Source organism: Lepisosteus oculatus, chromosome 2, assembly GCF_040954835.1.
Source record: "Lepisosteus oculatus isolate fLepOcu1 chromosome 2, fLepOcu1.hap2, whole genome shotgun sequence".
NCBI classification, from domain to species: domain Eukaryota; kingdom Metazoa; phylum Chordata; class Actinopteri; order Semionotiformes; family Lepisosteidae; genus Lepisosteus; species Lepisosteus oculatus.
Genome location: NC_090697.1, coordinates 32659687 through 32687084, shown reverse-complemented (window position 1 = coordinate 32687084; position 27398 = coordinate 32659687). Strand labels below are relative to the sequence as shown.

General features: G+C 36.1%; 3 protein-coding genes and 1 long non-coding RNA gene across 5 annotated transcripts; all 4 read left to right on the top strand.

Moving 5' to 3' along the window:
• Positions 1–3565: 3565 nt before the first annotated feature.
• On the top strand, positions 3566–5320 carry LOC138225550 (G-protein coupled receptor family C group 6 member A-like). The gene is made up of 3 exons (XM_069185885.1): positions 3566–3838; positions 4672–5046; positions 5297–5320. The coding sequence occupies exons 1-3, from the start codon at positions 3566–3568 to the stop codon at positions 5318–5320; spliced, it is 672 nt and encodes a 223-aa protein (XP_069041986.1).
• Positions 5321–5336: 16 nt separating this feature from the next.
• LOC138225634 (uncharacterized) lies at positions 5337–8254 on the top strand. Its single transcript, XR_011184112.1, has 3 exons — positions 5337–5502; positions 7521–7730; positions 8175–8254. It is a non-coding gene; the product is annotated as an uncharacterized lncRNA (long non-coding RNA).
• Positions 8255–8563: 309 nt separating this feature from the next.
• LOC138225548 (G-protein coupled receptor family C group 6 member A-like) lies at positions 8564–10225 on the top strand. Its single transcript, XM_069185880.1, has 2 exons — positions 8564–8597; positions 9194–10225. The coding sequence occupies exons 1-2, from the start codon at positions 8564–8566 to the stop codon at positions 10126–10128; spliced, it is 969 nt and encodes a 322-aa protein (XP_069041981.1). The 3' UTR covers positions 10129–10225.
• A 5805-nt stretch (positions 10226–16030) lies between these two features.
• gprc6a (G protein-coupled receptor, class C, group 6, member A) lies at positions 16031–23029 on the top strand. Of its 2 annotated transcripts, XM_006626322.3 has the most exons (6): positions 16031–16289; positions 16818–17112; positions 17759–18556; positions 18781–18996; positions 19600–19723; positions 20464–23029. In XM_006626322.3, the coding sequence occupies exons 1-6, from the start codon at positions 16108–16110 to the stop codon at positions 21588–21590; spliced, it is 2742 nt and encodes a 913-aa protein (XP_006626385.3). In that variant the 5' UTR covers positions 16031–16107; the 3' UTR covers positions 21591–23029. The 2 variants fall into 2 exon arrangements, with proteins under 2 accessions (XP_006626385.3, XP_069034709.1); XM_069178608.1 differs by lacking the exon at positions 20464–23029 and having other exon boundaries at positions 19600–20278.
• Positions 23030–27398: the final 4369 nt, after the last annotated feature.

Genomic DNA, 27398 nt, shown 5'->3' with positions numbered 1-27398 from the left:
ATAAATATTAAATATAGATATAAAGATTTCAAGTAAAACATTTAACATAAAATGTGAGCAATAACTTGAATGTTTGTTTGTTTTATATGAGACATTAAAGGACACTTAAAGTACAACATACAGTGACTGAGATGCTAAGGTATAAACAAATATACATTAAAATGTGTGCTTCTTCTGCTGAAATGTTCAATCTTAAGATTTCTAATAAATATTTTATTAAGAAGAGTACTACAGTACCTAATTAAAAAGGTGGTCTTATCTTGGTGTTATAAATCTATTATTTTTACACATCATGATTTTTAAGAACCTGTTTCCAGATTTTTCTTATAACAGTTGTTAGAGAGTTTCTGTTTCCTTCCTTGCTCATTGAATACTCGGATCAACAGGTTTTAGGCTTTTATTGTGGTAGCTTTACTGATCAACAGATTATTTCATCCTACATTGGAGCTTTCAAACACAAGATGTTTGCATACTGGAATTCTAGGTATGACATTACCACAATGTCTGTTTTTGATTTCGTGTCAGATTATACTACTGAGCATGAATGTCATACTTTTCATTTCAGATGTTATTATAGATTTTGCAGAGGCTTAATGTCTGCGCAAAATATCTTCATATGTGTCTAATATTATTGGATACAAGTCATCTTATTAAAACATAATTAGCAAAACCTTAATTTCAGAGGAACATTATGATGTGCTCCAAATATAACACCAAAGAGGTACAAAACTATGCAAATCTTTGGTGTTCTTTTTTTATGTTAGTGAGTTCTTTGTTCAGCACAAGAAAGCACTTAAAGCATACTATATAAAGGTTTTCCTGTCAGTTGGCTGAGCTCGTGCTGTGAGGCAGCAGACATTTTCAAGCTCTGTAGATCTTTGTGGAGTGGGATCAAGATGTGGGGTCAATCAATCCTGCTACTTTCCACTGTGTTTCTCTTTAAATGCTCCACACCCCTCTCTGACTGCACACTTCCAGGAGGTTCGAGAGGTGTCTGTGTGCCTGGAGACATCATTATTGGTGGACTTTTTCCCGTGCATCAAAGAATGAAAAATGAAACCACCTCAGAATCGTTGAAGTCTTTTACATGCATTTTGTAAGTAAACTCTAGACGAAAAAAATACCTGTTTACCTCTATTAACATTTATATATTTGTGCTTTATACCATTGACATGTTATTAACCATTAGTGGCTAAACAAAATCTTAGTATTTAGTTTTATCACAGTACAAAGACAGAGGAAAGATACAGTACATAGCATGTTAAGAATTGTTATCCACAGGCATTCTGACATTTATCAGACTTCTGTAAAGATAATACAGGTGTTGTATTTTGCATGTATGTTTTATACATAAATAATACATTAAAAACTATACAAATTTAATGGTATACCCTTTAGTATAGAGTGTGTAAATACACACTTAACAGAATATCACAAAAGTGTGTTAAGGCATTATCCTGGAAGCAAGTGATCTTTTACAAAGAATAATGACAGGATTATTATCAGATAATTACAGTATCATGCATATTATATCTATGAAATATACAGTAGATATTATAAGCATTTATAAATACTTGAGTAATTGTTGTTCCAGTTTTAACAAAAGTGTTTCTTATGAATAAAGTACAATGAACAACTTTGACAATATATACCAAGTGTCAAAGATCCTGGATAGTTTGAACCTCATGCACTGAGAACAAGTGAGCTTGGACCTATGTCCTCATTGGTTAATTCAATAACATTATGAAAGAAACAAACTTTGTTTACACATACAAAAAGCAACAACTGATATTCTGTGCCATGATCGTTACATGTCGATCTTAAAACAAAGGTTCAGGGAAGATCCATCCCTAGTCTTGCCTATTCCTGCCTGTCTGTGTATAACTGTCATGCCTGTTGCTTACCCCCTTGCAGGTTTTGTTTTAGCATTAGGCATTGGCTCTCAACAGAGAGGCAATACCGTGCTATTCTCAGTGGCTCTTTTTCTTATGCTTTCTCAGAGGAAACTGAACTTTAAGGTTTCCACTGACTAAGCAAGTGACAGATCTGAAAGTGAGGCCAAACTGGGCGTGAAAAAAAGCTTCTGCAATTCCTCCTTCCAAGTCTCCCAATGACTGGTCTCGCCACACCAACCTCCATCTACCCTTAGCCTGCTATGGCAGGACTCGCACAACTTTTCCAGCCGCCGAATCCATCTTCGCTTTCCAAGCACGCCACTCTGGCCCTGCCTCTCAGGACACCACTCCTCCACGAAGCTCCAGCACACGTCCCCCACAGCAGTCCTCCACCCTGCCCTCTGAGCCCGTGCTTTCCTTTTCTTCAAGTTCCAGTTCAAGTTCAAGTTTATTGTCATTACACTCATATACATGGTATATGGTATAACGAAATGCTATTTAGCTAGCTCTCGGACATAAGTAGTACAAAGAGAAAAAACAACAACAACAACAATACAATTGAGTAGCAAAAGAAAGATAGAGACAACAGGCAGTGTGCAAAAACAACAACAGACGATGTGCAAAAAAACAACAACAGGCAATGTGCCCCTCTTTCAAGGATGGAGAAGGAAGGGAAAGGCAGAGAGTAAAAATACTGTAATAAAAACAAGAAATGTGTAAAACTGATTTTAAAAAGTAGTTAATTTCACATGACACAATTCCTCCCATTAAAGGCAGAATATGTGACAAATGTCTAAGTTACTGTAGCTCAAAAACAAATGATTATATAACAGCATGCAATAGCCAAAATCAAATCCAAAAAGTGAACTGTAAAACTGGTGTCAAGAACACATTTTAGTCTTGCTTATTGTAATTACTGTATATAATCTCATTCTCAAAAATAATATTCTATTATTTGTGTTTCTAGCCATGTTATTCTTCTAATGTTTAATGTCTAATGCTTGGCAAAGGTGTGATTTGAATTAGTTGCTTTATTGACTTAACTCATCTACTGTAGCTGAGGGAAGGACAACCAGCCTGTAAGGACAAGGCTAACCCCCTTTTATGTGGGGAATAAACCAGAGAAATGCTGCAAGGGTGATAATGAGATGTGAGTGAAGATGTGTGAGTAGCTGCTCTGGAGTGAATGTATATACTGTATAAGTAAAAGAATGGAAGGGGGAGAGATTAGGGATTGACTTCCTCCAACATTTTATTTTAAGACTCCATAAAGGCCTGTGCTTGTGTAAAGATGGGCAAGATGGGCATATGGATTTTGGAACATAACAGGAAAAATCTTACCCTATGGCAGTAGTATTATACTGAACTTGTGAACGTATAAATAAAATAGTAAAAGAACATCCATGTTGTTAAAACGCTGCAGAAATGAAATGCTAATGTTTGAGGTGTCCTTGGGCAGTTGCATTTTGGATTTGGCTACTGTGTTTGGTTACGTTATAAAGATAGTTTTCACATCCTTATTCATTACAGCCTTTTATTTACCTACTGCCTGTTATTCACAACTGTGGTTGCTGATTTGCCAGCAATTTTAAATCCTTTATATTGCATTTCTAAATAAATATTTTTGTCCTTTCAGATTTGATGTGGAGACATTTATCGGGACGCAAGTAATGATACATTCCATTGAAATGATAAATAAATCTCCTTTGTTACCCAACGTGACACTGGGTTATGAAATTTATGACACATGTGGAGATGTAACCATGGCAATTAAAACTGCTTTGAAGTTCATGGAAGATCAACGTGACTCATTTGAAAACTGTTTTCCACTGAGGAGTGATTACAGCAACTATGAGTCAAATGTAAAAGCAGTCATTGGAGAGAGTTACTCTGAAATATCAATAGCAGTAGCCCGTTTACTGACCATAGCGCTTATACCACAGGTATGTCTAATAACAGTACAGTAAGAAGACATATCTTCTTATCTCCATAGACAGAATAAATATAAAACATCATGAATACTGCAGTAAAACAGATGAAGAAAAAGTGGATATATTTTCAAAGATAATTTCAAAGACTGTAATTTTTGTTGCTAGAATCAGGCATTTTTGGTGAAAATGCATTTTCCTACTGTAGAGTGCTTCTTCGAAATGAATGACATATTGCATTATTCAAGCAATATTAGATAGCAGAATATGAGTAATCATGACTTATCACATCTTCAAAGTATTAATTTGTAATTACTAACTTATTCCTTGTGATCAACTGGTTTGGTGTCCCCACAAATAATTTAAAGCATGTTGTAAAATGTTATTTCCTCACGGAAATCTCACCCAGTGGGTCACAAGTACATTAGGATGGTTAAACATTTGAGAAAGCCATTTAGGCCAATCTAGCCTGTTTGGTTGCTAATAGGAAAAAAAAGTGGATCAGCTTAAACAACATGTCTGAATAGCTTGTGCCAGACTCCCACACCCCAAACAAATCGATTGCAAATGGATAAAATATCAATGATCAAATTCTGCTCAGCAGATGAATTAATAAATGTCTGCTTATCATTAACAATTTTGTACAGCATTTGTACGAAAATTTACATATTTATTTTCGAGACTGATCATCATTTTCTGGCAACACTTATTGTAATAGTTGTTTGTTCTGTAGATCCTTTAGGAGCAGAGGCAGCAGCTGAAATAATGCTTTTTACAGTATACTAGACATTACAAATATTATCTTGAGTCTATTATTTTTTAATTGGCTGTATTTTGAATTGTTTCAGATTAGTTATTCATCCACAAGCGAAGTTCTCAGTACGAAGTCAAAATTCCCCTCTTTTCTGCGTACAATCCCAAGTGATGCTCACCAAACAAAGGCCATTGCCCTGCTTGCAGTCAATGAGAGATGGAACAGCATTGGAGTAATTGGAAGTAATGATGAATATGGGAAATATGGAATTGAAGGTTTCATTGATCATGCTACGAAATATAAGTTGTGCATTGCCTTCAAGGAAATTCTTCCAGCACTCTTCTCACAAAATGATACTGAAACTCGAAGCGTATTAAATAATTTAATGAAAACCATTGATGAGTCATCCGCTGAGGCTGTATTAATTTTTACAAAAGATGCAAATGTCCAGATCATAATTGAAGAAGCAGTAAAGCTCAGTATAAATAGAAACTGGATAGCAAGTGATGCCTGGTCCACTTCAAAAGCTGTAGCAAGTTTGAAGGGGATTCAGAATATCGGAAACGTTATTGGATTTATTGGGAAAAGAAATGTAGTTCCTGGGTTCAAGGAATACATACATAACTTAAAAGATAAAGAATATAATTCAAGCTTTTTTCATGAATACCTGAAATACTATCCACCATGCCAAAATTCTATCTTAAGTTCTGAAAACACAGAAAGCTGTGCATTTTATCACATAAGAGATAATTTGGGAAATCTTACAAACAAATGTGTGGACGTACGCTTCCTTGAAAAATGCATTGATAGTGATGGTTTTTACAGTGTGTATTTAGCTGTGAATGCAATTGCCAATGGCTTGAAACAACTTTTAAAATGCAACAGCACAGGATGCGTAAGAAATTTCAGCTTTTCGGCTTGGGAGGTGAGACAATTATATTTTTTATCATTCACATCAGTATTATGTTCACACCACAACTGTTTTCAATTTACAGGATTACAATTTAATACATTGTGACTGCTTAATTCCTTTTTATGGTGTTATTGACCAGAAGTACAGGTGGAGGTCAAATTATAAACTTGCACTTTGGCTTTCCTACGCATGAGAGCTCCTTGACTGTACACAGCACTATTTGCATCTTTGTACCACGTTGAATTTAATATGAGCCATATGTACTGTACCTCTCACTTGGCATTGCTAGGACCTTGCCTTCATCTGGAATCACTTTCTCACTTCTTCAGCCTCTACCCTCCCCTGAAATTAAGCTGCTCTTCTCCTACCATGTTGTCCGCATTTTTCCTTTTTGCTGTCCTAGACGGCACCCTCAGGTGCTGACTCCCACTGCGCCCCGCAAGTGTACCTACTGTAGGCTGCTACAGAAATTAACTCCTACCCCCCCAGATTCCCACCTCCCTTGGTTGGTGTCCAGCTAGTATGGCCCAGCCCTTGTCTCCCCCCCACCCTGAGATTCCAGCTGCATTCTGTCTTCTTTTGGGGGTTCTGCTTGTAGACATTCTCAGTCATTCCGTTCCGTTAAACCTCAGCAAGAGATTCTACTTTTCTGCTTCCACAGCAAACTACTCTTCTGGGTCACCACAGAGTTTTCTGTTGGCCACAGAGTTCCACTTCAAGCTAGCTGGTTCTGCTTCTAGGGCTGCCTGTTAGCTGACTTGTTCCATCAACCGCATCATAACGCGCTTCCTATATACTATACTGTATATCCAAATTTACTTAATAAAACAAGCTCAGGATGGCATCGGACACGTTTGACATTCATTCCATGCTACACAAGCGTTTTACTAAGTTCCAGCTAAACCAAAGCTGAACTGACTTGGTCTTAGCTTAGTGTTCAAAATCTAGTGTTTTTGAGACTAGTTTTGGGGAAGAGAAAGCATTGATCTACAGCCAGCAATGTAATTTTCTCAGAAAGTTAAACCTGAAAGATTTAGCAGGGTATCCCTTTAAAAGTCTACACCACTATATTTGTATACCACTACTATATTCCCTTAACATAGTCATGCCCTCACAAAGCACATCAAATGAATTGCTAGTTTAAGCATCTTGTTCCTTTAAATGATAGGAATAGTTGTCAATAAGCTTTTTGTCAAGAATCCTTAGTGAAGTTTGACCATTTGACCCTCAACACCAAATCTTTCCACATTTCTTGTATTCAACTTATTCTAAAGATTCTCAATTTAATTTTTATTGGAATTCTATAATATTTATTTTAGCCATTCTGAAGAAGATTGTGACATATGTATTCTGTTATTGTCATGTTAGAATATCCACTTGTGCTCTAAACACAGTTTAGAGTTCTGAGGATGCTTTGAATGACTGGGTAGTATTGTGGGGTATACTATGGAATCCATTTCACCACATACTGTATAGACATTTCGTCTTCATTAATAAAAAAGAACATTACAACCTCTTTAGTAACAGCAGATGTTGTTTTATGTACATCACACCTTAATTTCACCTAGAAATGGTGATGTGATGTGGTGATGTGGTCTTAAACGTTTTGAAAACTGACTTTTTTACTCTCAATCTTCAACCTTTGGTTGAAATGTAAACCTCAGTCTTAATTTCTGCTAATCCACTTTGAATATGATTTCAAGTCAATTTCAGATTGTTGTTACTCTTTCTCTAAAATGTAGAATTTCCAGGAATGTTTTAGAATTACAGTTAGGTTATGTGTTATCATATTGCTAGTGCACATCAACACATATTAAATTATTTGATCAAAGGGTGTGAATATTATGATATTTCAGCTAAGGGTTTTTTGAAAAATAATGCTGTAATAAATAATGGTAAACTCTAAAATCTTAACGTTTCTCTTAAAAGTGCTTTCTAATTTCTAGAAAATAGTTTCTATTGTGGGTTTCTTTTGCTTGGCACTGTAAAAATAATGCATTAATTCTCAGAACCATATCAACTCTTTCCAGTTACTTGAAGAAATAAAAAAAGTCAGTTTCACTGTGGACAATATAACACATGTGGAATTTGATGACAACGGAGATCCCAGTCTGGGATATGATATTGTCTTCTGGAAAATGTCAAAAGAAACTGTGAACATCACAACCATTGGAGAATATAAACACACTGGGGAAATTTTTTTAAAAGATGAGTCTCTTAATACATCTAAAAATATTGTGGTATGTGCTTCCTTCTAAGTCCCTTTTGACAGTCGTATCAGGAATAAGTCAGAAAGACATGATTATACAGTATATGTAAAGGTTAAGAAGTGTACATAAGGAATATTCAACACTATTAAAGGGTTTCAGCATATGCACATTATGTATTGTATTATGTTTTATTTGCATTGTACTATTGTATTATTGTTTCCTGCACGAAAAGAATAAATATCTTTACCAACCAAAATGAAGCACTATTTCTAGAAAGGCAAATTTCTAGCAAAGTCTTTCGTTATTTATTTGGAAACTATAAATGAATCATTTTCTATTTTTTATTTATTAAACTTTAAAAATGCTTTGCTTTGGTGATAAACATTTTATAAAATAGATTTTATAAAAATTGAACAAATACTAATGAGATTAATCTTTTCTACAGTATCTAATGTATGTATGTTTTCACCTCAGGTAACATCTGCTCTGTGTAACAAATCCTGTATGCCTGGATTTGAGTTACGTCCATCGCCAAAGAAATGCTGCAATGTTTGTGAACCATGTGAAACAAAACTATATTCACTTGGAGGAAGTAAGTTTCAAGTCTATCCATTGTATAACAGCTAATACAGTACTACAACTTCCCCCTTCATACCAGCATACTGTAAATAACACCACACAATGGAGAACTACTGTACAACCTAAACATTAAGAGCCTCACAGCATTTGTGATGGAGGCATAACATGAATCTGGGATGAGGTCAGGTGATCTTCTGCTTGTTTCATGCAAAGTGTTTTTTTTTTATTAATGACTCATTTCCATGAGTCACTGCAAGGGGCACAGGTCACCTGTGAACCCAAAGATGGCTGTCTGTGTTGCCACTGCATTTCCCCCAGGTACAGCTCACCTACAGTATATCTGATATTTTCTAGACGCCATGGCCCAGCTTTACACTATATATTTTTACTAACACATCTAAAACAGGAACAAAGATCTTACACAGAAGTAAATTTGTGAAACCTGAGAAGTTGACTGAAAGCAACAAAAACCAGTCATGCTGCATTTATTTAATTTACTTACATGCCTTTGGATATTTATTTTTAGCAGAAAACAATACATCTTTCATTGCAGAGTATTGCACACTCATACTGTAGATATCTAAATCTGAGTTCAACAGGTCACTTTCAATCTCAAACTCAGGTTTTCAAGTCGTAAACAAGAGATTGGAACAAAATAAAGCATAATTCAAACATTAATATAAATTAGCAGGGACAATACAAAACCTGACTTTCAAAACAGTGTCCTGACAATATCCTGGGGCTCGTAAAGCATAACATTGGAAATTTTACCTTGACAGCCCCTATACTGAAAATCAGGTGGTCTGGTTGATGTCCACCTCAAAGTGGCTAGTGGAAACATAGCATTATTCGTATTAAAGAAGGTTAAAACTGCCTTTTCATTATCCTAACAACATGCTTCTTTTTGTTTTCAGTGGAACCTTGTAAATCCTGCCAAGAAAATGAGTACCCATCTCCTATGAAAGACAAGTGTTTGAAAAAGATGGTTGTTCTCTTGCAGTGGTATGATGGCTTTGCCATTGTTCTGGCAGTATTTGATTTAACAGGGATAATTATCACCCTCCTGATTGGTGTTCTGTTTGCAAGACACTTGAATACACCTGTAGTGAAAGGTGCGGGAGGGAACCTCTGCTTTCTGACACTTCTTTCACTGTTGGCTAGCTTTAGCAGCATATGGATGTTCATTGGGAAACCCACTCAGTTGACTTGTCAGATTGGCCTCCCACTTTTTGGCATTAGCTTCGCCCTTTGTGTGTCATGTATTTTAGCGAACCTGTTTCAGATATTTGTGGGTTTCTCGTTTGATGTAATGATCAATGAAAACTTGAAAAAACTGAACAAACCAGTTTTAATTGTAATGGTTTGTACAGGAGTTCAGGTTTCATTATGTGTTTTATGGCTTACACTGGATCCGCCAACTGCCAATGAAAATACTGACAAGGAAATCACCATTTTACTTGAATGTACAACAGGTTCAAAAGAAGCGTTTGGGGCAGTGCTTCTGTACATTGCTGTACTTGCCATAATCTGTTTTCTCTTTGCTTTCAAAGGAAAACATTTACCAGACCTTTACAAAAATGCTAAATTCATTACAATAAGCATGCTTATTTACCTTTCTGTGTGGATCCTTTTCATTCCTGTATATATTAATACGTCCGGAGAGTATCTTGGAGCAATCAAAGGTGCTGCAATATTAGTATCAAACTACAGCATTTTATGTTGCCATTTCGGTCCTAAATGTTATATAATAATTTTTAAGAAAAAAATCAATGTGGAAAATGTAATTGTAGAATATATTCGCAAGCACTATGAAAATAAGGGTATTCAAGCAGTCACATCAAAAACCTAAACACAAAACACCAGTCACCCATATGTTTGCCTATACTGTACCTCTCAATTTCCAAACTTGCTTCTCAAAAACTGCCCCACTAGTTGTACATTCCCTTCCAAAAGTGTGTATTTTTCCTCTTTATGATATAATGAGATACTACATTAATATCTGCTTTACAGTATGTCTGACTCTCTTCTTGATTTTCACTTATTTGCAATTAATGTTAATTAGAGTTGCTACACTTGGGTAAAAGCATTACTGTGATTTTCAGCGATTTTAGTGTTGATTTTGTTGAACAATGTATTTGTACACACTCTTAATTGTAGTTTTAGGTGTTGTTGAAATATTGTATAGGTGAACAAATCATTCATTTTACTACAGTAATTTAAAAGGTGTACTGTATATACTGTAATATTTGCTTAATTAAATGTAAAACCCCTTATTCTATAAGGTTAATTTTGTTATGGATTTTTAAGAGCTACCCTGTACAAAGATACCCACTAAATAACAGTAGTAGAGTATCAGTGTCCTAGGAATCATTGTGATATTGCATATAGTGTAAAGGGAGAGACAATGAGATGCAGATTTGTTATAGTCTGAAACCTGATTGTTAAAACCGACAATACTGTCCCTTCCTTCAGACTCTATTAGTGAAGAAGCATATCCTTTCAAGGAAAAGTTACATCTCCAGGAGTATGCATTTTCTAGCATCAGAAATGATGTTAGCAACTGAAACTACATGGTCAAAATCCTATCAGAATCAAAATGTATTTTTGGAAATACATTGTGTTTTATGCAGTTTTTTGTTATAGCTTCTGCATCTCATTTAATTTATGTTTCACTCATTTTTCTTCACTCTGTATTTTAGGATAACGAAAACATACACGTTCTTTAAAAATAATGTGTATTTAGGAATATCACAAGGCACTTGTTTAGGTTAAAGTCATAGCTAGAGAAAGCTGTACAATCTGAGACAGCTTGGCTCAGGGTTTTAGCATGAGCTGATGGAAGGCAGTGATGTAGTCACATGAATCTCATAGCATTACAACTAGAAATGTTGAAACTTAAGAGTTGTTAACTACCTTGGGGTATGACCTCTGTGATTGACAATGCTACTATTTTGTACAATATAATAATACTTCATTGTCTGATTTCTCAGAAACCTGTCTTACATAAAAGCAGCTATTGTATGTTTTACACACACAGAAACCTATAAAACATGCAAACAGTACAAGGTAACATTATGTAACAGACATCAACCTTTACATATTTATTTCACGTCACTCCTACAGGAATCCACATGACTACACAAGAAGCCTGAAAATTTACCCCCCACACACACACACACACACAATTACACTCAGTCCATATAATTACACATAACCCTTTTACTTTAGCACATAATGCACTGATGTCACTTGCTCATATTTTAACATCGATACTATTGATATTACTATTATAAAATTAAATCATTGTATTGACAAATGTCATTTTGCTCTTACCACTTTCAGATATTGATTTTGCCCTTAATATTTTACACTGATAGTTCAGAATGTGTGTTTTTTGGATAAAGGCAGGATTGGGGAGGGGAAGTTGAAAACACATCTGATAAAATGGGGCTGAAGATGAGAGAGGTGGCACACCCATGGATGAAACAGGGCAGAAAGCAGGGAGACAAGGAGAGAGAGTGGGTCAAGAAGAGATTGGAAGGAACATGACGCTGCCCTAGGGGTGTGTTGTTCCAGAGCTACAAAAGGAAGGGTGACATCATCAGAAGGAACCCAGAAAAGAAGAGCAGAAATTATGAAAGCTACAGGGAACCTCTTGTTTGGCACAGAGCCTGGATAACTAGAGGTCAAGTGGACAGAGAGGGTGTCTTGGAGGAAGTAAATGGAAGTTGGACCACCAGGTCCAGCCATGCTAGAAAAGAGCACAAGAAGATGGTGCAGAGCAATACACCAATGGATGGGGACTGTGTGATCTAGGGGCAAGCGTGGGGATGAACAGGAATGAACAAGGATGAAAGTCATAGAAGCGGAATTGGAAGGAAAGCTCTGTCTCTGGGAAGAACGAATGCTGAGTGACAGAAAAGATGCACAAAGTCATGATAGCAGTCTAGAGGTTTATATAACAAGCTAGGAGTATCAGAAATAAATTTGATTAGATAGAATATACCGTACAACATTAATAGGCAATTATGATGTTTCTGGAATCACAGAAACCTGGCTAACCAAAAACAATGGAGAGGCATGTACAGTAACATTAGCAGATAGATGCCAGAGAGACTTCAATTTCCCCAACATAAAGGGGAAAAGACCTATATGACTATCGGCAACGGAACCGTTTCAAAATCGGAAGGTTTAAAAATTGCTTTCTTACCTTGAACACCTACAAAAGGAAATGTTTGCGTCGATCTTGTCTTTTCAAACAATCAAGACAAAGTGAAGCAAGCGGAGGAGACAGAAACAGTTGGGATTTGTTATTATAATAAGATGTGCTTTGAAGTATATGAAACTGAACAGGTTAAGCATCAGCTTGCATTTTCTGGAAAGCAGACTGAAAGAATGAGACACATTTTAAGAGAAGTAACATTGGATTGGAAAGATGAAATCAGTGGAAAATGGATGAAAACACTAAATAATTTCTTGAGCACTGAACAATTTTATAACAAAAGTCAAAATAAATCGAAAGCAGAAAAAAGTACCCCAAATAGTTCAACAAATCAATTAGGAAAACATTTTAGGGGAAAGACAGCACTTTATAAAAATAAAAATAACAGGATCCAGGTAAATAAAAAGAGAGGTAAGCAGAGGTCAAAAGGAAATTAGAATGAATAAGAGAGAAATTGAAAGGAATATTGCAATGGTGGCTAGAATAAATAATAGAAACTTCTGTTAGTACTACAACAGCAATAAACATCAAGGATTAAGTCAAATATATCATGACAAGAAGTTTCTAGAGACAAACTGAAATGGCTGATGTACAGTACTGAATGAGCATTTCAGGCATTCTCAGATATACACTAATTCAACAATAGGTCCTAAGCAGTAGAATGACAAAGTTCTATATTCCATACATTTTCCATAATATTATCCACTATATGATCATAGAAGAGGTAGAGGTGTTTCAGGTACTAGAAGCATTCAAGATGAATAATTTCCCTGATGGAATTGTATTAAATTGAATTGTACTCAAGGAAACAAGATACAGTATGTTATTCAGAATCTATTGACACAGCACTTCCAACAGTCACTCAAGACAGGGTTAGTATGCAGAGACTGCAGAATTGTTATTGTAGTGTTAATCCTTAAGATTTGTGAGAAAAATAAACCACATAATAATAGACCTATAAAACCATAAGTCTGACTTATATTCGGTGTTGAGGAAGCAATAATAAAAACTTAACTACCAAATCACTTAGAGTATTTGGAAACAATATCCTGGTGAAGTGAAGACAAGGAATGTAAAAGGGTAGACTGTGCCTAACCAACCTGTTAGTGTTCTTTGAACAAGAAACAGTAATGGACACCCACAGAGCATATTATATTGTGTATTTAGATTTTCAGAAAACCTTTGATAGAGCTCCTCATAAATAATATATTCTCAAATTGAAGGGAGCAGGAATGAAGGGAGATGGGAGTATTTTAACTGAGAATTGCTTATTAAGTAGAAAACAGAATGTACAGGTGGGTGATTGGGAAGATGTAATGAGTGGAGTACTAAAGGACCACTGCTCTTCTTTTTTTGGAATCAGTGATCTAGATTCTGATCTATTTCATAAACTAGATAAGTCTGCAGATCATATCAAAATTAGGTGACTTAGCAAACACTGTAGGAGCATCAAATGAAATAAAAAAAGCTAAAATTCAAGTCTGGGAAAACACCTTCCAGGTGTCATTTAACATTTAAAGTGTGTGGTTTGATATGCATGTAGTATAAACATAAACAGTAGTTTAAAGATCAACTACAGTATAAACACAAAAATGAAATTAATGGTTCTTTTAACAGAAGTCTGGCAAGGAGGTCAAATTCTAAACTTGCTCACTTGTACACTCCTGTATTTCCCACATAATAATATAGATTAGGAACAGGAGGAGGAGGAGGACTATCTAGTCAATTTGTTAGTCAGTATTAATTGATCCAAGTACTGTATGTCAGATAGTTGATTCTTGAAAGAAACCAGGATATCAGCTTTCATAACATGATTTGGTACTTTTTTGGTAGCTACTGTAGATACAGACACCCACAACCCTATTTTTTTAAAAAAAGTACCCCCTGTGTTTAGATTTAAATTCACTTCCACATACTTTCTACTTAGCATAGCTATCAAATGGGCTACATGGGTTGAATGGCCTATACACATTTGTAATTCTTTTATGTTCTAAGACTAAAAAGATTCAGTTCCTTTAAGCTGACAGAGTAGGATATTCCATTAAGCCTTAAAATATTAATCACCACTTTTCCTTGACTAAATACAGAGCATCTTTCTGCTGTTGGTCATTTTGAAAGTTGTTTTGTATTTCCTTTGCTGTATTTACAATGTTTGCTTATCCTTCTACTTTGGTATTTTCTGGAATTCTGGTTATTGCACTACACCTAGGTTATTGGAATACATTAAATACAACAGTGGTCCTAATACAGAGCCCTAAGACCTCTAAGGAGAGCATGACCTTCTTTTCTAATTATCTATGAATTTCCAAATGAAACGAAGTGCTATTGGCATACAGATGATCATCTAGGTCACATTATCATTACCATAACCTTACATGTAACGGAAGTAAAATTTATTGGTCTGTAATTATTTTGGGTTTATCACCATTTTTAATAGTTGTGTGTAACAATTAGAAACTGTATGGTCGGTGGGTACCCTGTCTCAGATAACTGTTGGAACAGTTTTCTTGGCAGGCCATTTCTTAAGCACAAACTTCCCAGGGACAATACATAACCTTTTACTTTCACATATAGAAGCTCAATGTGCGCGATAGACAGAAGCTTTATTGGTCAAACGAGACTAGATATCTGACGTGGCCTCAAGCGTGACTGGTTAATGTGTGTCAAAAAACATTGCCACAAACCTTTGCTAAAAGCTGTCAAGTACTTTATTCAATCTATGTTCATTTGATTATTATTTTATTTTCTAAGACTAGAAGAAGACACATGTCTGGCAAAGGCAATGCCAGGAAAAAAGTCTGTACTCTGTTCGGACAGAAATGAAAGATAATGTAAAAGTAATGCCCTGCGATGGACTTGCGTCCCGTCCAGGACATCGCCTGCCTTGTGGCCATTGCTCGCCAGGAGAGACTCCAACTCCCCTACAACCCAGTATTAGATAAAGCGGTTACAAATGGTTAGAAGGATATGAAACTAACTCCATACCTTTCATTGTTTTTTTACAAATAAATGAACCTGCTGCGCACATGAAGAATGGTGTGCGTGAAAAAGAGCAACACGAATGGTTCTACAAATGACTGCTGTAACAGAGTGTGGCTACTGCAGTCTCCTGCCATTTGTGTAAAAGGTGGTTGGAGTTACTTTCAAGGGGATTTAGCAATAAGTATTATAGTGTTATAATGGCCACTTGAGACTAGACTGCAATAGATGTCTTCCAGCCTCCACCCTGCCGGTTTTGTTTCAAGTCATTCATGGAAACACTTAAGGTTTTTCTTAGGCGAAAGGACTGTCCAACCACAGCCAAGGCATCTTCTTATTTATGGGAAAATGCTTTAGTGAAAATGCTTAAGTACTGCAGCTTAAAGCAATTGTGAAAAATTCCAGTTATCTGATCCCTCAAATATTTGTTTGGCATGAAAGCAAGGAGAAAGAAATCATTGTGGCAGCAAAGTAAAGTCAAATTTCTATTGCTCGCCAGTGGAGCAGTGTACATCCCCCTCCCAAAGACATGCAAATGAACCAGGAAGCAGAGTGTTGCCTGTAAAGGGAATTTCGAGAGAGGTTTTCGCACTGTGCAGCGTGTAAGGGCAAGCTGAGGCACAAGAGATGAGTTCTTGGCTCCTATGGTTGTGGTTTATCTCAAGGCTCTGCCAAGCCAGGTCTGCTGTTCCCACTTTAATAGGAACAATCGCCCCAGGGGATATCGTCATTGGTGGTCTGTTTCCAGTTCATCAAGGGGTTGTCAATAGAGTGAACTTGAGTCAGCCACAGGCTCCTGCATGTACCAAGTAAGTATGTAGGCTCTTTTAACAGGTTCATATCATATCATATCATAAAGACGGATTAATGAAATTAAAATTCTCTTATTGATTCATCTGGACAAACATCTCAAATAGATTCTTTGCAAGAGAAAACGTCCAATGCAGAAAATCTTTGAAATTTAATTTTCTCAAATTTAAGTGTCCTCTCTTTACCCAGATGCACTTTAAGTAGCACGGCCATTTGGCTCTCTTATTCCCAAAGAAAACTTTGAGACAGTCATTTAAAATAAGAATGCCTTTATTTTTTCTTGTTAATGTTTAATGTTTTGATTTAACAGTATTGAATATTATGCAATAAAGTATATTTTAATTTAGCAATAGTGTAGAAATGAATTTCTCTTTAAAAATAAAAAAATCCTGTATCAAAGAGTTACAAATATTATTAAAGCTGTTACTTTTAGAGCCTTTAAATATAACTCTAGAAATTTTCCAATTGTTTGCTATAATTTTGATATTGAGTCTTAATGTTCCTTTTTTTTCCTTTGGTGCTTTTAGATTTGACATTGGAGGCTTTACCCAACTGCTTGCTATGATACACGCTATAGAGGAGATTAATAATTCTTCATTGCTTGATGGCCTTAAACTGGGGTATGAAATTTACGACTCGTGTTCAGATGTCACCACTGCAATCAGAGCCACCATGACATTCATTAACACACCTGGGAACTGTGCAGGAGCTCACTGCAGCACAACAGAATGCAACCCTAAAGTGAAGGCTGTTGTGGGAGATTCACATTCTGAAATCTCAATAGCTGTGGCAAGGCTATTAAATCAGGAAATGATTCCACAAGTGAGTTTTCTTTCACCTAAGTTTAAGATGGGACATCCTTTCTGTCAGCATATTTTTGTTGGTGTATTTTATTCTTAGATACACATGTATGCTCTTGGGTTGATATTTAAGGATGAAAAGGAACTTTACTTTTTTCGGAAAAATTTAAATATTTAATTGTCAAGAGTACAATTAATGAGCGTGTGTCTACTTCGTAGAAATTCAACCAGATGATTTTACTTTTTTTTGGTCTTCTTTATCTTTTGGAAAAATAATTGCTGGTGGTCAAGCAGGTCAGAGTATTCAGAATTTAAAGGATGTGCCTTGATTACACCCACACTCTTGAAATACTTAATGCTGAACAATGTATCAAATCATTTGTTTGGTTACATGAGAGTTAATGAAGAATACTAAACATGCTAAGACACATGACTGCTGCCCATCAGTGAGCGAGACTTTCACCAACCTGACTTATCTTGTAGTTTTTAAATAATTACTCAAAATCTTTTATGCTTAAGAATGCAGCAAAAGTACAGAAAGAATTAAAATTGAGTGTTGTAAAATAATTAAAAAGTAGCAGTAGGATTCTTGTAATATTTTAATTGCTGTAATATAGTGCAGGGGAATGAAGTATACAAGTATGCCTCAATTTCATTCTCTTTCTTAGATAAGTTATGCATCATCTGCTGTGATTCTCAGTGACAAAACCCGTTTCCCTGCATTTATGCGAACAATACCCAATGACAATTACCAGACTAAAGCCATGGCGAAGCTGATAGAGAGGAGTGGCTGGAACTGGATCGGGGTTATTTCGACTGATGGAGATTATGGCCGCTCTGCGGTGGACAGCTTTGTGTCACACGCCGCCAAACTGGGCATCTGTGTGGCGTTCAAAGAAATTCTCCCTGACCTCCTCTCCGACAGAAATATCGATACCAAAATAAACCAGACTGTGGAAACTATTCGCAGTAATAACAAAGTAAAGGTCATCGTTTCCTTCGCGAGGCCCCTGCACATGATACAAATCTTACATTTCTTTAACAAGCAGACCCTCAACAAAATCTGGTTTGCGAGTGATGGCTGGTCGACGTCCAAGGACGCTTTTGAGAAACACAACGTGACCAACGTTGAGACAGTTGTTGGATTTACGTTTAAAAACGGAAGTCTGGATGAGTTCTATACCTATCTGAAGAATCTGAAATCCAATGCTGAGACAGTAAAGAATAACATCTTTTTAAAACAATACGCTCTGTATGGAAGCTTGAACGACACTGTAAACCTAACCAGCCTTTTAGAGAAAGATTTTCCACCACTAAATGATACAGGAGTGAAGGCCTTAATTGACAACACATATCCTGATGATGTGTACAGTATACAGATGACAATTAATGCCATTGCCTATGCTCTTGTAAACCTTTGTAAAGAAAAGAACTGCAAAAATGGAAGCCATGTTCAGCCCTGGGAGGTAAATATTCTTCTTGATTTTTGGTTTTTCTATTATTTAAATAAATATTCAAAAGCATTTCAGATTAAAATGCATTAAAAAAATGTTGTTTTAGTTTAAGTGATAAGAAAAAGAGACTTCGGTATGTTGTCCTCATTACAGTTGTGATATTTGGTTGTCTGCACTATAACACCAGACAATAAATCTTGTTTTAACTCAGACTCTTTCAACATAAAATATTTCAGTTACTTGACGCTCTCAAGAAAACGGAGTTCAAGCAAGAAGGAAAAACATACATGTTTAATTCTGATGGGGACATTAACAGTGGCTACAATGTTGTCCTTTGGAAAACCTTTAATGGAGTCATCAATATGTATAATTCTGTGGCTGAGTATGTTATTGAGAATGACACGTTCACTTTCAGCAGCAATGACACAAAAAGACTGCTTGATGATCTACGGGTAGGTTAACTGTCATTTTCATTAAACCCAGCTCAGGTTGTTCAGGTTTCACATCTCCAAAGCACTGTACTTTGCAGAGATCCGTTTAGAAAATCTGTGAAAATTCATAGCAGGTCCCTAGTAATTTGTGCTGAAAAGGAGGTTCTGTTGATTCTAGTGTTAAAACGTCTGTATTATCTTCCTCTAGACCTTATTATTTTTTAATTAGAGCATACTCAATGATTATTAACACAACGTTTTTAACACCTTAAAGTGATATCTCACGTGGTTGCAAGATGTACAGAATTTTACATTTTGGGTTGCCAAAAACATGACTGTTTAATTTACCACTGATATGGTTTGATTGTCAGTAAGTGTATGCTGCTTTAGACCTGATTAGATATGGCAATGTTTTCAAATTAGGTTGCTTATGCATATTATAATTATCAAAAAGACATTGTTGGTTCAAACCTATGATGACAAGAATGTTGAGTTTGTCTTTAATGAGCAGAAGGATCCTGTAAGTTTGACTTGTTAAATAATTTAATTAGTGATATCCGCCACCAACTATTAATAGTTTTCAAATAAAATAAGGATGAGATAATATATGTGTCTTTTTTCTAGGGTGTAATTTCAAAGTGCTCAAACAGTTGCACACCTGGCCAAGTTAAGAAAACAGCTGAAGGGCAGCACACTTGTTGTTATGAATGCATAAATTGTACAGAAAACCAGTATTCTAACAACACAGGTAAATATAAACAGAACAACCTCATTGGCTGTAGTAGGTCAGGTGGGTAGCTGCGTCAGCATGCGTAGGCTGCAAAGGAACAAGTAATAGGTTTATTCTATGCTGAAAAAAAGAAGAAAGAAAACACAACGTTTCGGCCATGGAGCCTTCTTCAGGTGTGAGAAAGACAAGGCAGTAAGCAAAGGTAATGTAGCGGGACAACAAAAGCTTCGAGAGAGGAGGAGCGAGAGGCGGGAGCAGGGGACAGAGAGAGAGAGGCCAATCAAGAAGTGTGGAGACAGAATAGGTGAAGGGAGGTGTGAAATGAAACCTTCAATGAATGGAGAAAATTGGCCCTTTTTAATCTACCAGCAGGTCCATCTCCAGGGTACCTTGAGCTTGTCCATCCATGTCCGTCCACCAGCTTTCCTAACTCCACCCCCTTTCACTAAGCTTCACATACCAGAATGGAAATCTATCATTTAGAGACATTTCTTGAAAAATAACTACCATTGAGAATCAATTTTTTAGCAAGAGCCTGGTCTTGGAAGAGAAATGATTTGTACATCTTTTTGCAAAAGTAAAAAAACACTAAATAAAAGATCTTGTCAATTTATTGTAGTATATGGTGCTGTATTTTTAGTACTTGAAGTTTTTTGTATAGTATAGAATTCTGGAGAAACTATTAGATCTGCCACAATGATGTGCATTATGTGTCATGAGTTTGTTTCTTGATATTTTGTATTGTTATTATATTTTAGATATGCTTCAGTGTTACAACTGTGACACATCCGTGGAATGGTCCTTGCCTGGAAGTTCAAACTGCACTCCGAAATTGCTTGAGTACTTCTCATGGAATGATGGCTTTGCAATATTCCTCCTGGGAATTGCGGCTCTTGGCATGCTGGTTGTCGTGGTCATTGGGATCATTTTTATGGTACACAGACAAACACCCGTGGTGAAGGCATCAGGCGGTCCTATCTGCTATGTGATTTTGTTGTCCCTGATGATCAGCTTCATAAGTTCTTTTTTTTTTGTTGGGGAACCATCAAATCCGAGGTGTAAAGTCAGGCAGGTCCTTTTCGGTCTGAGTTTTGCTTGCTGTGTCTCTTGCATTTTAGTGAAGTCCCTGAAAATAATCCTGGCATTCCAATTTAATCCGGAATTTAAGAACTTTTTAAAAAAAACGTATAAGCCTTATGTGATCGTTCCATGCTGTGTAGGGATTCAAGTTATAATTTGTACAATGTGGTTAGTGTTTAAAAGTCCAGAAGAAAGGAAATTGCCACTTTCTACCACAATCTTGGTTGAGTGCGAAGAAGGCTCTTATGTGGCATATGGTGTTATGTTAGGCTACATAGCTTTGCTTGCCTTAATATGTTTTATATGTGCTTTCAAGGGAAGAAAGTTACCAGAAAAATATAATGAAGCAAAATTTATCACTTTTGGGATGCTTATTTACTTCATATCATGGGTTTTCTTTATTCCTGTTTATTTAACTACAACTGGTAAATATCTTCCTGCTGTAGAAATGGTTGTCATACTGATATCAAATTATGGTATTCTTTGTTGCCATTTCTTCCCCAAGTGTTACGTAATTCTTTTTAAAAAGGAGAACAACACCAAAGATGCCTTTTTACAGAACATATTTGAGTATTCCAAAAAAAGTGCAAGTTTAGTAACACTGCCCCGCCCCGATTCAGAAAAAACCCTAGATGCAGAAAAGACAACAGATCCCATGTCTTCCACACATAGACCATCATGTTCTGTACTTGACAAGAAAACACTTGCTGTTTTTAGAAACTTTGATAAAATAACACAGAAACAGTGTGCAGCAGAACGTAAAACTGATGATTATTTTTATCGAAAGAGATTTGCCAGTATATGAAGCAGCTTAAAATAATAGGTATAATAAATGGATAAAATGCTAGTATAACAATTGCATAGTATGCAATGACTGTTTCTGATACTTAACCTTTAATTGTTTCCACATGATAATACAGATATGACAGGAATGCTTGTTTGGACTTTTTGTGTCCAAAATAAATATCACCAGTGTACATCCTGTATTTACACTGTTTTAAGGGTTTTACATTTTTACATTTTTTTACATTTCCTCAGCCTTGTGGTTAATGCCAAAGTATTAATGTGAGTATACCTATACAGGTATATACCTGTATATATATCTGTATATTCATAATCTTGGGTATTAGAATATGACCAAACTACTAAAGTAACAATTAAGGGTTTCCTAGTTCATGGAAACTGCATTTGAGGGGACTTCTCCCATGAGTACAGTGTTAGAACTTGTAATTTGCAGTAAGCATCACTAATTTAGATTTTCCAATCATGGTGTTACAGTGTTAAAAGGTAAGGCTGAGATCAGGACCTTCTAATCCTGGTCCTGAAGGGCAAATGTTTCTATAGGATTGTAGATGTCCTTAAAGGACCAGCATCTGACATAGTTAAACTGCTCTTATTTGGGTTTTTTAATGCTAAAATGGAATGAAAACCTACAGATACACAGATATACAGATACCTTCCAGGAACTGAATTGAACACCCATGATTTAGTCTAACCTCCCATGAAAGCAAAGGACACGTGCAAAACAAAGACATTGATATTCACAATGCTGTATATTTCTCAGTGGAGCTGACGGTCAGAGAAGCACATCTGTATTTTAGAAGGTTCTAGAACTATTGTCCCACACTGGATTGGGGCTACAAGAGGGACTGCATTGGATTGGAGTGTACAGCAGAAGAACTAATCTGGGAAGCAGACTTCATGGGTCACACTGCTGCTGTGCAAATCAGAAAGGAAGTACAAAGAGCTGGACCCACAGTAAACTGTCAAGTCAGGGGGGACTGCACCAATTGCATTTACAATAATATAAAATGTTACCGACCACTCCTTACAAAAGCATAGTTGTTGCTTTAGAAACACTGTGTTTATGGCTTCACAGCTATGCTCAGCTATGGCTGTAAGTTGTAAAATAAGGAAAAAGACCAGATTTAGCCTGGAGTTCCATTAATAAACCACAGTTTTCATTTATCATGCCCTGATTATTTTTGGACAACCATATATATTAACACAGTATATGTGCTTCTCTGAAACAATATTACAGTTAACGACCTGATATGGTACAAAAAATAACCAGTATGTTGCTTACAATCTTATTAATTTTGTGTTGGCATGCAATAAAAGATATTGGTCAATACTTATTCTTACGTACAGTAGTCTTTTGGTTTCCTTAATTTGAAAAATCAGACCCTTGCTAACTTGTACAGATTTCCTGTTGTACACTTTAATCTACATATTTTATGTTTACAGCCATTAAACTTAAATTACTGTCCTTTTAAACATCTCTTCTTAATTTTAAGTCTTTTTTACATAAGATCAATAATTTGTATTTCCAGTCACTTTTTGACATGTATTTCAAATGTTTGACTTTATATATTTTTAAAATGCTTGGTATCTGTTTAGTACTTACATATTCAAAGTTGGATTTCATACCATTTTTATATTGTACTTAAATAAATATTTTTTAAAGATACTCATGTTTGAGTATTTGTATTACTTGATCTTCCTGCCTTTCATCACATGAACTTGTGAACAGTTGCTCAGAACAGTTTTTTTTTTACAAATCTTAGGATTTCACCTGTTGGATTTTCTTTCATTCGTAAGAATTTTCTGAGCATTATAGTGGTGAAATATATTATGAAGATTACAATTGCAAACATCACTTGAAAATCTTTCTTCAGTTTTTTCTCTTATTCTTCAATTTTTTATCTGCTTATCTGTTGTTTGACCTATAATGTAACTTTTAAAACACCTATCATCTTTTCTATCGCCTACTATTAGCTTACAAACAAATGGCTACAGTACAACTTCTTTACTCCTCTGTCTGGGTAACAGATACTCAGTTCCATTAAGTGGGAATTACATTACAACCATACAATAGGTGACTTAAGGGACAGTTGCAAAAAACAATCAGTCAGTAGGAATAACAATTTTCAAAATGGAAAGCATCTTCATGTCTGCATAGAGCATTTCTATATTATCAAAATTAATTAGAACCTTTCAATCATCTTTGACGTGTTTCATTTATTTCTGCTGTCAAAATAACTTAATGGCTCCAGTTTTCCAAAAGCCTGTTACAGGAGAAAAACAAGAACGGATTTGCATTTTCACTGCAAACTCAAAAGAGGAGTGAATTTGTAAGAGCTGCATCATTTGATGCAACACACATTTGCAGTTCGGAATATACACTTTAAATACGGAATATACAATTTATCTACATTTGATAATTCCCTGCTATTAAGCAAACAAATTATCTTTACATTAAACAATAGCTATTCACAGGTATCCAAAAAGCCTGGTTTTCTTAACTATATACTGTATATTTCATAATTCATTTCACGAATGAACTGCCAGAAAGTAAAGCTATTTCCACTCTTCATTGTCGTCTTTCCCAAATGTTTTACGTATACTGTATATTGTAATAGCGACAAGATTGTGTGGGTTTATGTAATCCGCAAAGACATACTGTATACTGTACCAGTACAGCATGTCTTTTGTTTTAGTACTGTAGTTGTCAAGCATTTGATAACAAACCGACTCCACCCTTTTCTCGATTTGTTTTTCCACAGAAAGATAAACAAAATTGTGTCTTCTTTCGAAAACGGGAAAGTTCGTTTTTTTTTTTGCTTTAAAGAAAAACCTTCAGCATACTGTATCTTCTTCAGCCTAAATGTATTTATTCAAGAACACTCGGTTAGTTTCATACACTTCCAGTTAACACAACTTCTCCTCAGTGTCACCCTACGCCAGTAAAACAGTTCCTGTTGTGAATCGGTCCCGCATTTAGCTGTTTTACAAACTGCCAAATTGAGGAGTTGCTTAGGAAGTGTTGCGAGCGTTAATAAGGAATAATTAACAATACACGGATTTGTTCTTTATTTTCAACAAAATGCCTTTTAAGTTTTGAGGAGCTCGGGAAAATCGTACTTGTTAATGAAGAATTGTTTTAACGGTGATATGAAAGAGTTGAATATAGAGGGGGAAATAAGGGGAAATATACAATATAAATATGTTATATAACTTGAGTAATAAAACGGTATGCTGTGGAAGTACGGACGAGAAGAAAGATTATTAAAACTGAATGAGGAAACCTCGTGACATTTTGGATACCGCAAAATAAAACCAAAATATACTGTATACAGTAGCTAATTGATCCTCCTCACTCACCAGGAATCGGCGGTTTAATTGTTCATACCAATTTACATAATAATTGCCACGTTCTCGCATAAAGCAATAATTTAAGGAATGAGAGAAGCACATAAACGAATCAATGATGCACATCACATGAAAGATTACTGCGTGCTAGATAAAAACTATCCGTACACATAAAATATGATAAATTATTCACACGACGGCTTCAACTTCGGAGCCTCTTTTATAGCATCAGTATCAGGATACATGTTGTTAAACAAAACTGACTGCGAAATAAAGCAGAACTGTAAGTGCCCACATCAGCTAACTTTGAATACGTCCCAAATGGTCTGGGGGGACCAATATTTACTGTATTTTTTCAACTGTCTGAAACTGCGAAGAAAAATTAAAAATAATACACAAAATGTGTTTGTTACCAGGAAAATATTGGCTGCATTTCCACTAAAGAACACACCTATTTAAATAATATATATACGCTGTGTTGTGTCTTTTAGAAACTTGCACATTTCAATGCTTAACATTTCTGAGTTATAATAAAGGAGGAAATACGTTCTCCTTTTAAACTTTAATCCATTTACTAAACGCTTTTGATGAACGCAGTTAATAGGGGGTTTTGTACTGGTCAAAGAATGTTGTTGTTCAGGTCCTCAGTTTCACTCCCTTTTATGTAACAGCTAATAGGGACATTTTATTTTACTAACAGCCCTGAAACAGCAATCCAGAGCCAAAAAAACACAGGGGATTGGGGGATGGACAGAGACACACACTAAAGTACACCAGCACACAAGGGCATTTTAGAGACACGCATTAACCTTGCCTGCCTTTGGAATGCAGGAAGAAACTAGAGAAAACCCAAACACATGGGGAGAACATGCAAAATCCACCCCAATCCAGAATGAAACCCAGGATCCAAGAGCTTTGAGGCAACAGCAATATCTTCTGCACAAGTGCACAGCTCACTAACAGGCACCTGTGTTGAAAATATTGCATTTCTGTTTTTATAGTTCCATCTACTGGCAAGAAGTGAAAATAAGAGGCTTTACTTAAGATGGCAAAACATTAAGCTGCAACAACAGGAATTAGCATCTTTATTAAGGCTGAAAACACTTGATTACAGAAAGCCACAGGGATACTACCTGAACAGAAGTGAAACACAGGTTTCCCTGCTGTTCTGTTCTTCTCAAGACTTTTCTCAACGGTAGCCAACACATCTTTGAGAACCCTGGGGGAGCTACAGTATGACTTTTGTTAAGGAAGACAATATGTGTACTGTATGTCACCTACAATACAGCTTCCTGTAAGTGAGCAGCTCAGCCTATTCTTTGTTTTATTTCCAATGGGCAAATTACAATGTGACTTTTAATTTCTTCCTGACTGTACTCCTAACCCTTTTCTATGCTGCTTTTTGTCCAGTTTAATGCCAAATGGTAAAATGGAGTTTCTTTTTTCCACTTATTATTCTTGTTGTTGTGTTAAATTCCTTTCTACTCAGCATTATATAATATTATATACTGTATAAGGGAACAAGTAATAGGTTTATTCCATGCTGAAAAGAGAAGGGAGAAAACACAACGTTTTGGCTGTGGAGCCTTCTTCAGGTGTGAGGGTATTATATATATAATATTATATATAAGTTGTGTATACATTTTGTTATTCACCTCATGTTAAGCTACATATTCATGTAGTAGGTATGTAAGTAGGTGTCTCCAGGTCAAATAAAGTACCTCGGAACCTGACGCAGAACAAAAAGCAAAAGACTCAAGGGCTACAGGAATTGAATTAAAGACCCCTAAAAGTTTTATGCTTTTGCCCTTGACAATCCAAAACGGGGCAGCACAATTGTGTAGTGGTTAGCATTGCTGCCTCGCAGAGCTGATGCCCTGGGTTCAGTTCCTAGGGAGCTATTTGTGTAGAGTTAGTATGTGTCCTCATGTTAATGTGCGTTTGCTCCAGCTGCTCCAATTTCCTTCCAAAACGAAATGGTAGACATACTGGTAGAGTAACTGGCTTCTGGGAAAATTGTCCCTGGAGTGTGTTCGTGTCTGTGTCCTATTCAGGATGTATCCTGCCTAGCGTCTGGTGCTTTCTTGGTTAGGTTCCAGCTCCCCCATGACCAAATATTGGATAAAGCACTTAGAAAATGGGTGGATAATCCAATACTTTGTTATCATTTGATTGTTATACTTGTGCCGCTACAATAATCTACAGCAAGGACCTCCAACCAGTAGTCTAGAGTCTTACAAGGCCCCCTAAATTTTTAAAGACTATGAATACCACACTCTCGGGGAACCCTCTAACCCCTAGAAAGCGCATCCCCCTTGTGGCGGATGGGGGAGCCCACCATAACAGTGGGGTGGCCCAAATATGCAGAATAAGGGCCCACGGACCAACAGGGATCCACTGGCTTGTGGATAGAGGAGGGATCCTCAAAGGCTAAGAGAGATGACCCTAACAGAAAACAATT